The 13,863-nt window shown below is 45.0% G+C and overlaps 1 protein-coding gene across 1 annotated transcript in view; it reads left to right on the forward strand.

The window, feature by feature from the left end:
• The window catches only part of LOC145413233 (G-protein coupled receptor moody-like), a 24,040-nt gene extending 14,941 nt beyond the window's left edge, over positions 1-9,099 (forward strand). The window contains exons 3-5 of the mRNA XM_080282965.1: positions 4,356-4,594; positions 8,022-8,348; positions 8,394-9,099. Coding sequence (XP_080139091.1) covers positions 4,356-4,594; positions 8,022-8,348; positions 8,394-9,099 — 1,272 coding nt within the window. The remainder of the gene's footprint in view (positions 1-4,355; positions 4,595-8,021; positions 8,349-8,393) is intronic.
• The last annotated feature ends 4,764 nt before the right edge of the window (positions 9,100-13,863 follow it).

The following is a 13,863-nucleotide window of genomic DNA, read 5'->3' on the forward strand; positions in this document are numbered from 1 at the left end:
TCATCTGCAAACAACAGTACAGGGAGTTTCCAAACACTATCCTCTCTCACCAGGGCCACTCCAGCATCCACTACCCTACCTTGTACCTCTTTTATTACCCCATCCATGTACAGATTGAACAACCATGGAGACATGACACATCCCTGTTTCAAACCAACTCTCAAAGAGAAAAATTCACTTAGTTCACCATCCACACGCACTGCAGCCTTCGCACCATCATACATACTCTTCACAGCATTCAGCAACTTCCCATCTACTCCATATATTCTTAACACTTTCCACAATCCTTGTCTATCCACCCTGTCATATGCTTTCTCCAAATCCATGAAAGCCGCATACAACTTCTTTCCCTTCTCTAGAAACTTTTCCACTAAAGATCTAAGAATGAATATCTGATCTACACAACCTCTTCCCTTCCTAAAGCCTCCCTGTTCTGACTTCCAATCCTCCGGGACTCTACTTTCCTCCCAGGCCAATCGGCACATCTTCCACATCCATACTATCTCTCCCCCATGCTTCAGCACTTCACCACACACTTCGTCAATTCCTGGGGCTTTCCCCGATTTAACTTTCTTCATTGCCTCCACAACTTCTATCCTACTGATTTCTTCCTGTCCTCTCACATTCCTCCTTCTCCCAGCCATTCCCCAGCCACTTATACTCGCATTACTTCCATCCTCTACGTTCAACAATTCCTTAAAGTGTTCTCTCCATCTGCTCACTTTTTCTCCCTTCTCCACTAGTAATCTACCATTTTTATCTTTCACTCCCCTGCTAACTTCACTTCCACCCTGTCTTACTCTTTTCACCTCTTTCCAGAACATTTTCTTACAGTCCCTCCACTTTACACTCAAATTCCTTCCAAATTCCTCATCCACTCTCTTCTTACTCTCTCTTACTAATCTTTTCACCTCTCTCTTTCTTTCTACATATAACTCTCTCTTCCGCCTCTCAACTTCCACGCCCCTATTTCTCATCCATTCATTGTATGCTTTCTTCTTTTGTGCCACAGCCTGTCTCACCTCTTCAGTCCACCACGCTGTTCCTTGCACCCCCCTCCGTCTTCTTTTCCTTCCACACACCACATCACATGCTGCACATATTTCTTCTGTAAATATCCTACACACACCTTCCACGTCTCCCATCCGCTCCAATTCATATTTGCCCAATCGTTCCTCCACTTCTCTCTTATACTCTGCTTTTTTCTCATCCTCTTGTAAACTTTCCATTCTCCTTGCAACTACTATATCACTTAGACCAAAACTCACTCCTTCTCACACATTGTCTTGGTCACTCTCTTGTTGTTATTCTCTGTGTCTCGCTTCAGAGAAAAATAAATGAATAATAAATCTAATAACTGGAGACAAGAGAATGGCCGTCTTTGTATAAATCTTGGGCGTCTGGTTTATAATTCTATCTATCTATCTACCTGTACCAGTCAATATGTCTATCTGTCTATCTATCTCTCTGTCCATAGCCAGACGCCATAATCTCGTAAGGGGTGGCCGTTTGTCTTTGAGTTAGTTGTTTTACGGGGAGGGGCACTAACCCTCCACCAACCCACTTGCTGACACGTAGGGAACACGTATGGGTTGGTTATATGGTTACCACCCAGCGTTGTAAATGGTTTCCTGGATTACAGGAAACCATTAGGCTTGTCACTCAATGTAAAGCCACCTGAAAAGGAAAGAAGAGTAATAAAAAGTGACAGGAAAGATGGGAGAAATAGGAAGAGAGGAGGACAGACACAGAAAAAGAATGATAAAGGTGAAGGAAGAAGTAGGCAGCACTACATCAAGTGAGTGGATGATGGTAGGAAATGGGGAGAGAGGAGAGCAGATACATAAAAAGAATGATAAAGGTGAAGGAAGTAGTAGGCAGCACTACATCAAATGAGTGGATGATGGTGAGAAATAGGAAGAGAGGAGGGCAAACACAGACAAAAAATGACAAAGGTGAAGGAAGAAGTAGGCAGCACTACATCAAGCGAGTGGATGATGTTTATAATTGGCCATATTTAATTCAGTTTTTTTTTTCTTTTTTTTTGGGGGGAGACACTTTTTGATCATTATGATGGAAGAAAAAGGTGCAGGTTGGAAGTTGTTTGTGTGCGTGTGTGTGTGTGTGTGTGTGTGTGTGTGTGTGTGTGTGTGTGTGTGTGTGTGTGTGTGTGTGTGTGTGAGTGTGTGTGTGAGAGAGAGAGAGAGAGAGAGAGAGGTGAGGAGTGAGGGATGTATGACAGTGAGAGGGTAATGGGGAGTTGGATGATGAGGGGGCAAAGGGAGAGAGTAGAGGAGGGGGAGGGGGAGGGGGAGGGAGTGGGGGAGAAGTAGAGGGAGGGGGAGGGAGTGGGGGAGGAGTAGAGGGAGGGGGAGGGAGAGGGAAGCAATGGAAGGGTATGGGAGGGTGGAAGAATGATGGTAGTTCAGCCATTTATTGTAGACATAACTAGTTCCCTACCCCATCATATTATATTCTCTCCTCATACTCCTCCCTCCCTCTTTACCTCCTTCCCTCCCTCCCTCCCTCCCTCTTTACCTCCTTCCCTCCCTCCCTCCCTCCCTCCGTCTCTTTCCTCATTCCATTTCTTTCCTTCCTTCATAATCTTCTCTTCCTCCATCCCTCCCTTCTCTCTCTCTCTCTCTCTCTCTCTCTCTCTCTCTCGTTCCCACTCACTATCCCTCCTTCCCTTTACCACCTTCCTCTTCTCCCTCTACTTTTCTCTCCCTCCCTCCCTTCACAAAGCTCCTCTTCTCATTACACTCACATCCGCTGAGGAAGAAGAAGAGGAAAAGGAAGAGGAAGAAGAGGAGGAGGAAGAGGAAGAGGAAGAGGGGAGGAGGAGAAAGAGGGGAGGAGGAGAAGGAAGAGGAAGAGGAGGAGGAGGAGGAGGAGGAAGAGGAAGAGGGGAGGAGGAGGAGGAGGAAGAGGGGGAGCAGTAAGACCCTTATTCTCATCCGTTAAGGAAGCTCCCTAACACCTCTTCCTTAGCGATTTATTTTGTTTATTACAACTTACTGTCCTCCACTGTGTTACGTAAATCCTTCCACTATCGCTATACTCTGCATAAATAACGTACAAAAGATATTACCCAGCCACATCCAAAAATAAATCGCTTAGGAAGAGGTGTTAGGGAGCTTCATTAACCGCGGCTAGTGAGGCAGGAGAAGAGAAGGAGATGAAGGACGAGGACGTGATGAGGATCGTGTTTTGAGTTTGGAAATGTAACACACACACACACACACACACAGAACACATTCTCCTTTTGCCGGTCCTCTCTATCTTGTGGCTAAATTCAGGGTGTAAATTCAGGGTGTAAATTCAGGGTGTAAATTCAGGGTGTAAATTCAGGGTGTAAATTCAGGGTGTAAATTCTGGGTGTAAATTCTGGGTGTAAATTCTGGGTGTAAATTCTGGGTGTAAATTCTGGGTGTAAATTCTGGGTGTAAATTCTGGGTGTAAATTCTGGGTGTAAATTCTGGGTGTAAATTCTGGGTGTAAATTCTGGGTGTAAATTCTGGGCTGAAGGATGGACTTGTATTTAGATTATTAAGGCCTTTATGTTGGAGGGGGTAGGGTGAGGGGTAGGGTGGGGATGAGGGTGGGGGTGGGGGTGAGGGTGTGGGTGAGGGTGAGGGGGTACGGTGGGGGTGAGAGTGAGGGGGTATGGTGGGGGAGTAGGATGAGGGTGAGAGGGTAGGGTGAGGGTGAGGGGGTAGGGTGGAGGGTGAGGGTGAGGGTGAGGGTGGGGGTGGGGGCAAGGGTGAGGGTGGGGGTGGGAGCGAGGGTAAGCGGGTAGGATGAGGGGGTAGGGTGAGGGTGAGGGTGAGAAGGTAGGGTGTAGGGTCAGGGTGAGGGTGAAGGGTGAGGGTGAGGGTTAGGGGGTAGGATGAGGGGGGAGGGTGAGGGTGAGGGTGAGGGGGTAGGGTGGAGGGTGAGGGGGAATGTAAAGATAAGAAGCCCCATTCTTGTTATTTTTATTATATATATATATATTTTTTTTTTTTACAATTAGTCTCGTGAAGGTGATAAATAAATGACCGTCTGAGATGTTTTCCTTCACGTAACACACCGTCCTTTGGGAGAGAGTGGCCGCTGTCTTAATGCTGTGCTTGACCCTGTTAGAGCTATCTCCCTCTCTCTAATTCTTTCCCTTTTCAGATCAACAGCACACTGTCTTATCGCCCTGATCAAACCAGACCTAATCGACATCTCTTGTTCCATATTATAGTCTCTCTCACTCCCTCACTCGATCTAACTCTAGCTTTAATTGTCTCTCACTCTCTCACTCTCTCACTCCATCTAACTGTCTCTCACTCCATCTAACTCTTAGCTTTGTCTCTCCGTCTCTCCAGGTGCACAACGCCACTGCTGTGTTCATCGTCAACTTAACCCTGTCAGACCTGATGCTGGGAGTGTTCAACCTGCCCCTGGCCGCCTCGCTGTTCGTGCACCGCGCCTGGGTACACACGGGCTTCCTGTGCTTGCTGTTCCCCTTCCTTCGCTACGGACTGGTGGCCGTGTCCGTCTTTACCGTCCTGGCCATCACCATCAACAGATACGTCATGATCGCACACCCGAGCCTCTATCACAGGTTAGTAAGGGCAGACATTAGATTTATTGATTTCCTATTCCTTTTGTCTCATGGATTAGTTACATTAGTCACAACCTACCCTGTTGCAGAGGACCTGGTGCTGGAGAGGACGCCTTCACGTGGTGGCACCGATACGAACGGACGGAGGGACTACCCACTTATACAAACGCCCCTCAGTTTCCCTCCTATCATCTGAGAGGTAGGTGGTGGGGTGTGGAAAAAGGGAAACTGAGACCTGCAGCCCACCACGTGTACAACCAGATGAACCCGTAGCCACAACAACAACAACATCAATAGAAAACATTAGGTTCAAAGCTTTTCCTTAACTCCATCAGCCCGAGGACGTTTTATTTTATTATCCCTACTACCATTAACTTTTTTCTTTATTCACTTAAGGGATTAGAGTGAGTTAGGTGCAGTATTAAGGCACTAGAGTGAGTTAGGTGCAGTATTAAGGCACTAGAGTGAGTTAGGTGCAGTATTAAGGCACTAGAGTGAGTTAGGTGCAGTATTAAGGCAGTGAGTTAGGTGCAGTATTAAGGCACTAGAGTGAGTTAGGTGCAGTATTAAGGCACTAGAGTGAGTTAGGTGCAGTATTAAGGCACTAGAGTGAGTTAGGTGCAGTATTAAGGCACTAGAGTGAGTTAGGTGCAGTATTAAGGCACCAGAGTGAGTTAGGTGCAGTATTAAGGCACCAGAGTGAGTTAGGTGCAGTATTAAGGCACCAGAGTGATTAGGTGCAGTATTAAGGCACTAGAGTGAGTTAGGTGCAGTATTAAGGCAGTGAGTCAGGTGCAGTATTAAGGCACCAGAGTGAGTTAGGTGCAGTATTAAGGCACTAGAGTGAGTTAGCTGCAGTATTAAGGCAGTGAGTTAGGTGCAGTATTAAGGCAGTGAGTTAGGTGCAGTATTAAGGCAGTGAGTTAGGTGCAGTATTAAGGCACTAGAGTGAGTTAGGTGCAGTATTAAGGGACTAGAGTGATTTAGGTGCAGTATTAAGGCACTAGAGTGAGTTAGGTGCAGTATTAAGGCACTAGAGTGAGTTAGGTGCAGTATTAAGGCACCAGAGTGAGTTAGGTGCAGTATTAAGGCACTAGAGTGAGTTAGGTGCAATATTAAGGCACCAGAGTGAGTTAGGTGCAGTATTAAGGCACCAGAGTGAGTTAGGTGCAGTATTAAGGCACTAGTGTGAGTTAGGTGCAGTATTAAGGCACTAGAGTGAGTTAGGTGCAATATTAATGCACTAGAGTGAGTTTTCCTAAGCGATTTATTTTGTTCATTACACCTGACTGTCCTCTTCTGTGTTACGTAAGTCCTAACAATATCGCCGTACTCATCATAAATAAAGCATAAAAGGATATTAACCAGCCATATCCAATAATAAATCGCCAAGGAAGAGGTGTTAGGGAGTTTCCTTAACAGACAAGAATACGAGTACGAGCTGTAGTTGTTGTTGTTGTTGTTTTATACGTGAAGCGGTGGCGAGTAGCTTAAACTTACCCATCCCCTGCCGTACACCATCGTCCTTTCGGGGGATGGGGAGGGAGTTGAGGGACGTGTGTATAACCGGGCAGAGGACCCTCCCCGCTATACCAGTGCCACCACGTGAAGGCGGTCTCTCTCCAAGACTAAAGGGAACAGTATAACAGACACTCTCACAGCAGTTTATGACTAATCTCAGCAGGAAGCAGTTTATAACCACTAATCTGAGCAGGAAACAGTTTATAATGTCTAATCTCAGCAGGAAACAGTTTATAATGACTAATCTCAACAGGAAACAGTTTATAATGACTAATCTCAACAGGAAACAGTTTATAATGACTAATCTCAACAGGAAACAGTTTATAATGTCTAATCTCAGCAGGAAACAGTTTATAGTCACTAATCTCAGCAGGAAACAGTTTATAATGTCTAATCTCAGCAGGAAACAGATTATAATGACTAATCTCAACAGGAAACAGATTATAATGACTAATCTCAACAGGAAACAGTTTATAATGACTAATCTCAGCAGGAAACAGTTTATAATGACTAATCTCAGCAGGAAACAGTTTATAATGACTAATCTCAGCAGGAAACAGTTTATAATGACTAATCTCAGCAGGAAACAGTTTATAATGACTAATCTCAACAGGAAACAGTGTATAATGACTAATCTCAGCAGGAAACAGTTTATAATGACTAATCTCAACAGGAAACAGTTTATAATGACTAATCTCAGCAGGAAGAGAGAGAGAGAGAGAGAGAGAGAGAGAGAGAGGTTGTTGTTTTTCACTTAATATAACACAACAGTGGCCTGGATAGGTGGTTTGAGAGAGAGAGAGAGAGAGAGAGAGAGAGAGTTCGTGTATGTGTGTGTGTGTGTGTGTGTGTGTGTGTGTGTGTGTGTGTGTGTGTGTGTGTGTGTGTGTGTGTGTGTGTGTGTGTGTGTGTGTGTGTGTGTGTGTGTGTGTGTGTGTTGGTCTGACAGGTGACGTAATATGGTGACGTATATTATGCTGATTATTTGTGTCTTACGATGTTTTTCTCCTGCCTTTGTTTTGCTTTTGGGTCGTATTCTAGCTGGCATATAGGAGGCTTCGTAACACCTCTTCCTTAACGATTTATTTTGCATATTACACCTTACCCTTCTATCTGTATATCTATTGCCGGACGCCCTAATCCTGTAAGGGGTGGCCACAAGCAAATCGCCTCCATGTCACCCTGTCCCCCGCCATTTCATTGCCCTGGTCCCAGCTCACAGCCTCCTCTCTTATATACCTCTCTACTCCATCCCTCCGTCTCATCCTTGGCCTTGGCGATTTATTTTGCATATTACACCTTACCCTTCTCTAGTATGGTAATTTTCTCGTTTCAGTATCAACCTGGTTTGTATCAGTAACATACTAGAGAATTATGAAGTGTAACGTGCATCACTAGATTATTAAGGATGATGTGCTTAGGAAAAAAATATATATGTATCTCCAGTCCCTTAGAAAACGGGTCTTCCACCTTAGCCTCTGGGGGTGACTCTCCTATTTCACTTTTGCTACGGCCAGATGCTTTTAGTCGCTAGTGGGAGCTTGTCTAGCCCAGAGTGTTAAGAACCAGTTCATTACCCTCAGGGCTTAGGCCTTCCTTTACCCTAACACTTCAGACCATGTTCATGAGTAATGTCACTGATACTGTTGCACAGCTTTTATATCTGTATCTGGTGCTGGTAAGGGAAGCCTTCATGGGATGGCACCGATATTACCAGACAGCCCTGCTCTCTGGTTACACAAATGTCCCTATTCCCAAAAGACTACAAGAGAAGGGCACATTCCTCGTGCAGTCCACTCTATTCGTGTTCAGATGAACCTGTAGTCACAACTACTGTTAGCAGCACTATAACTGTCAATCATTACCTCCACTGTCATCACCTCTCACCACCCGTATTTTTCCTCAGGCTGTACACGCAGACGCTGCTGGCAGTGATGGTTGTGTCCACGTGGGTAGGTGCCTTTGGAGCCCTGGTGCCCACAGCCCTGAAAGTGTGGGGGACCTTTGGCTTGGACCCCACCATCGGCTCGTGCACCATTCTGCCAGATAGCGATGGATACTCGCCTAAGTCATTCCTCTTCGTGTTTGCATTCATGCTTCCGTGTGTGGCCATCTGTGTCTGTTATGCAAGGATTTTCTGCATCGTGCACCGTGCAGACAAACGAAGCCACAACAGTGATCAAAGCATCATGAGAGTGAATAGCAAACAAGACAAACAGAAAGGCAGCACTAAGCAGGAAGAAGGTGGAAAGTTGGGTGTGGGAGAAGAGAGGGACAGGGCAGACCCACATGAGGGTGGTGAGGCAGGGGTGCATACACTGAGTGGGACTGTGCAGGTGGAGACACAGGTAAAGCTCACCTCCAACGCTAGCTCCGTCAGTGTGGAAGTCCTGGAGGGTGGTGCCTCTCCCACCCACCCGGCCAGTGGTCACAGTGATGGCAGAGGCCAGTCACCTTCCCCAGGGGTGAGTGCCACGGTGCTTAGGCCTGAGGTCAATGGGCTGTCCGGCCATCCCTCAGGGGAGGAAGGGGTGGTGTCCTCCCCCATCAGAATATGTCCAACAAATACCCCAGACTCAACTGCCTCTGATGCAACAGGTGAGATGGGGCGGCGGCAGTCAAATGAATCAGCAAAGGGGGCATTTTCACAGTCGCGTGGGACATTCCGCAGGGCTCGGAGGGGATCACTACTGACACGGCAGACAGCACTGAGTCCAAAGGACCAGCGGCTCCTGAAGATGATTCTGGTGATCTTCTTGTCCTTTGTGGTGTGTTACCTGCCCATCACGCTGGTGAAGACATTCAGCAAGGATGACGACCCTGTATTGAACATCTTGGGTTTGCTGCTGGTCTACCTAACCACCTGCATCAACCCCATTATTTATGTGGTCATGTCCTCGGAGTACCGCCAGGCCTACCTTAGCCTCTTTGCCTGCAGTGTTGGTGCTGATGCTGTCAATCGCTCCTTGACTAAGATTTCCTGAAGGTGTGTCAAGGCCATGTCCTGCCCCAGCCCAGTGCTCACCAGCCCCAACACCACACCTACACCAGCCCTGCATCCCACACCTGCCTTCACTGTCTGCTCCTTACGCCTTCCTGAGTCACACCCAGCCCAGCCACAGTTACTTTCTTTGTCAGGCACGTTCTTCCCTCCTGTATGTGTGGCCACTGGATGAGGCAGGCGTGGTTGGCACTGGGTTGCACTAGTCTTGTCGGGTCTCACCTGGGGCCACTGGGCAGTGTTCTATGTGGCTTTGGAAATTTCATAACACTTCTTCCTTGGCAATTTACTCTTAGCAGTACAAGTTAATGTCCTCCCGTGTGTCAGTAATACAAACTTAGTCAATATTAAAATGAAGTACTTTTCATTCAAGAGAATGCTAAGATGTGAAAATAAATCACAAGGAAAGGGCGTCTATAAAACTGCAGATGCCACTTTAAATACGAGCATGATTTAATGGATTAGGATGGTCTTTAGCAGCTCTTCCTTACCAGGTTATTTCTGTGTATGGTGCAAATTTTTATTCTGTGATTTAAGAACTTTTTCGCTTTTAGAATCTCAAAACAATCCATAGGAGAATACCAGGGTGTAATACGTAAGACAAATGTTAAGGAGGTGCCCAAAAGCTTCGTAAGTCGAGGAAAATAATTACGCCTCCTGGAAAAAACACACTTACATAAACATTCAAGTGCTGACAAGTTGACCTGTCCGTTTGCCTCAGGAGTGGGAATACTTAGTATTTTTTTTTAACATTACTTGTAAAATTATTATAGATTTAAGGCTGAATCCGACCTACCAGCTTTGTCGCACGATTTGTTGTGGTTTACCTAAGGGCGTAAATTTGTTCCTGGGGTAGAAAATTCCCCGAGTGATATCTGTAACATTGGCGTGATTATGACTCGTGTTCTGTCTCATGGTAGGAAGGAGGCGGATGCAGCCACGAAGACAAATAATTTATGACACAGAATAATGGAGAAAAATGTTATGTAACTATTTGCAGTGGCGAAGCAGATGGAAACAGTGATCTAGAAGCATAGAGACGAGGAGTGATTTTAACTATGTAGTGAAACGTGGCAACAGTGATTTAACTGTATGGAAAACAAGGTGGAAACAGTTTAAAAGGACAAACAGTGATTTTACATTACAACAAAGCAGATGGCCAGTGAGTAAGCCTGCGCATCAACAGAGGGAGACATGCAGCTACAGTGAAACATATGAGGGTGATTTACGTATCTGGCTAAACTAAGGGTATGATGCAGACACGATGCACAGGACAGAGAACGAATTTAGGCCCCTCTTGCTCACCCTGGAAACACGAGGGAAGAGTATTTGTGGCACAGATTCTTGGAGCCAACATTTATCCACAGCGTTCATGGGTGTTGCTACATTGATGTGTCTTATCAGATTTTTAACAGGTTTTTTCTCCTCTTGTGGTTTGTAAAGACTGTATGTAAAGGTTATGAAATTCACACACACACACACACACACACACACACACATACACATGTATATATAAAGGGTGATATAGTCCTGCTGGATTTATTAACATTTATCACATGTACCTGGATTAACATATTAAGGTGCATTTTTTTCTATATGAAAGGGTAACTAGAGGCCCTTCCATAGGGGGAATCACACCAACCGCGAGCCGATACACATCTAGCGTGGCTCGGAATATGACCTTGTCCTTGACCTACTTCACCAATTTCGAACTTGTCTGAGATTTTCATCTCTACTACACACCTGTAAAATTTCTTGATGATATCTAGAGCGGTTGCGAAGTTATCGTAGTAAAAGACAGACAGACAGACAAACTGAAAACAATACCAGCTGCACTATCGCGGCTGGTAACTACTGAAATGGCAGGAGTTAGTATATCCAGTGTAATCAGCTGCATCTTAGTTTGTCAAGCAACTTACATGCAGTGTGTGTCTCTAATCTAGGCAGAACTTTGGGGACATTCGGTATACATGAATCTTTATATATACATTGTTCCAGTTTACAGAATTTACATGTGACATTCCTCCTATAACAGCACCTATTGATTAACTTACTTGTATTTCTCGTTGTGTAAAATTTTCTTGGCAAAAGTCGTTGTTTACCCTAAACATTTTCAATAAACGAATTATCCACCTTTTCTTTTTGTGGCGGGCAGATGTCATGGAGTAAAATTTTGGGATACTGAAATAGAGATCTCAGTCACAGGTGAGCACATTTTCAAGCCAAAGAACATGGCTGATAATGTCCTGATTTTCTTTACATATACAGTACATGTTAAAACTGATACGTATGTCTGAATATTGACTCTATCGGATACGTTTATGTGAAGCTACAGAACGTGGTGAATGTCTATGGCGTAGCCGATAGAGCCATGATTCCGGGGTCTTGAATGGTGAGTGAATGGAAGCGTGGCCCATTAGACTGGGCACATTTGGGCTGTCTGGACATTGCTACTCCTCACCACGGCCAAGGATGGGAAGGGAGGTCCGGATGATGATGATGATGATGATGATGTGTAAATACAGGAGTTGCCTTTTGGGTGCTGGGCCATTCAGGATTTCCATTACGCTGGTATAGGGAGGGAGAGGGAGGGGGAGACCGAGGATGAGGTGGAGGGATGTAGTTGAGAGGTATATGAGGGAGAGGGGAGTGAGTTGGGGGGAGGGCAGTCAAAAGGTGGGTGACAGAGAGACTTTGAGGCGTTTTGTCTGCGGCCACCCTTTGCGGGATTAGGGCTTCGGGCTGTAAATAGATAGATAGCTATGTCTGGAAGTTTGAGTGTAAAGTTACTGCAAGATATCTATAGGGTACAGTCGCCCCAAAAAAGTATTACACAGGTAGGGTACAGTGATATCCAAAATGACCCTCCTCTCATCGGGGGATAGGGAGGCGGTTGAGGGATGTTTGAGTAACCAGACAGTTGAGCCGCTGGGTGATATCAGTGCCACCACGTGAAGGCGTCCCTCTCCAGTACCTAGAGGTTAGACAGAGGTTATGTAGAGTTGTAAAGACGTCATCGGGTGATGGGATGGAATGTAGTGTTGAAGGTGGCAATTAGAGTCTTCCTAACACCATTTCCTTTGCGATTTATTCAGCATATGACACATTTACTTCCTCATTTTTTTTTTTAATGCAAGGAAGAAGGAACCAAAGGCCAGGAGCCAACTTTTCACTAATAACCTGAAAGTAGATGTTGAGGCGAAATGTGCAAAATGAATCGCTAAGGAAGAGGTGTTAAGTAACCCCTAAAGCCACATAGAATACGACCGTAACAATGGCAGTGTTAGTATTTATCCGACATTTGTATTTTTACTCAGTATTTGACGTATATTCAGACCATTGATATAATAAACACCTTTACCTGGTGTATGTGTATTATACCCCTACTACTACTACTACTACTACTACTATACTACTACTACTACTATACTACTACTACTACTATACTACTACTACTGCTACTACTATACTACTACTACTGCTACTACTATACTACTACTACTACTACTACTACTATACTACTACTACTGCTACTACTATACTACTGCTACTACTATACTACTGCTACTACTATACTACTGCTACTACTACTACTATACTACTACTACTGCTACTACTATACTACTACTACTACTATACTACTACTACTACTACTACTATACTACTACTACTACTACTACTATACTACTACTACTACTATACTACTACTACTACTACTATACTACTACTACTACTACTACTATACTACTACTACTACTATACTACTACTACTACTACTACTATACTACTACTACTACTACTACTATACTACTACTACTACTACTCCAAGTACTATTACTTACAAATCAACACTGAAAATACATAGATGACAATTTTAGGCCACGTTAGAGTATAAAGAGTATAGTAATTGTGACAAATTATTCTCCGACCATAGACACTGTGAGAGGGAGGGGGAGACCGAGGATGAGATGGAGGGATGGAGTGGAGACAGCGAGAGAGTAACTAGGAGAGTGTATCCATGAGGTGGAGGGGGAGTGGGGGGGAAGACCGAGGATGAGATGGAGGCATGGAGTAGAGAGGTATACGAGAGAGGGGGTGTAGGTTAGGGGAGGAGAGTGAGAGACTAACTAGGAGAGTATATGTATATTAGGTGGAGGGGGGGAGGGAGGGAGGGATGGAATAGAGAGGTATGTGAGAGAGGGGTGTAAGTTGGGGGATGGAGAATGAAAAACTAACAAGGAGAGTGTATGTGAGTGAGGTGGAAGGAGAAGAGGGAGGGGCAGACCGAGGTTGCTTTGGAGGGATGGAGTGGATGGTATATGAGAAAGGGAGTGTAAGTCGGGGGGAGGGCAGAGAAATGGCGGGGGACAGGGCAACATGGAGACGGTTTGTTTGTGGCCACCCCTTACGGGATTAAGGCGTCTGGCTCTAGATAGATAGACAGATAGACTATGAATGGAGTATATGGTACTGGAATTAGCATAATCTTATTCATCTTGGTCCAGATTTTCGTCTTTTTGTAACTCAGTTCATGTAGCTCAGTGACAGATAGATAGATAGATAGACATGTAGATAGATAGATAGACAGGTAGATAGATAGATAGGTAGATATACAGATTTTTTATAAGGGCTCTATATTCATTCAATAGCACTTCTTCGTGACTAGTATCATATTCTACTGCATTGTTATAGCTCGGCATTAAGGAGAGAAAGAGAGTCCATTTTAGGCCATGTTAAGGTGAAATGG

The sequence above is a fragment of the Coenobita brevimanus genome, chromosome 95 (assembly GCF_032717465.1).
Source record: "Coenobita brevimanus isolate Jiangsu-jjx chromosome 95, ASM3271746v2, whole genome shotgun sequence".
Lineage (NCBI taxonomy): Eukaryota > Metazoa > Arthropoda > Malacostraca > Decapoda > Coenobitidae > Coenobita > Coenobita brevimanus.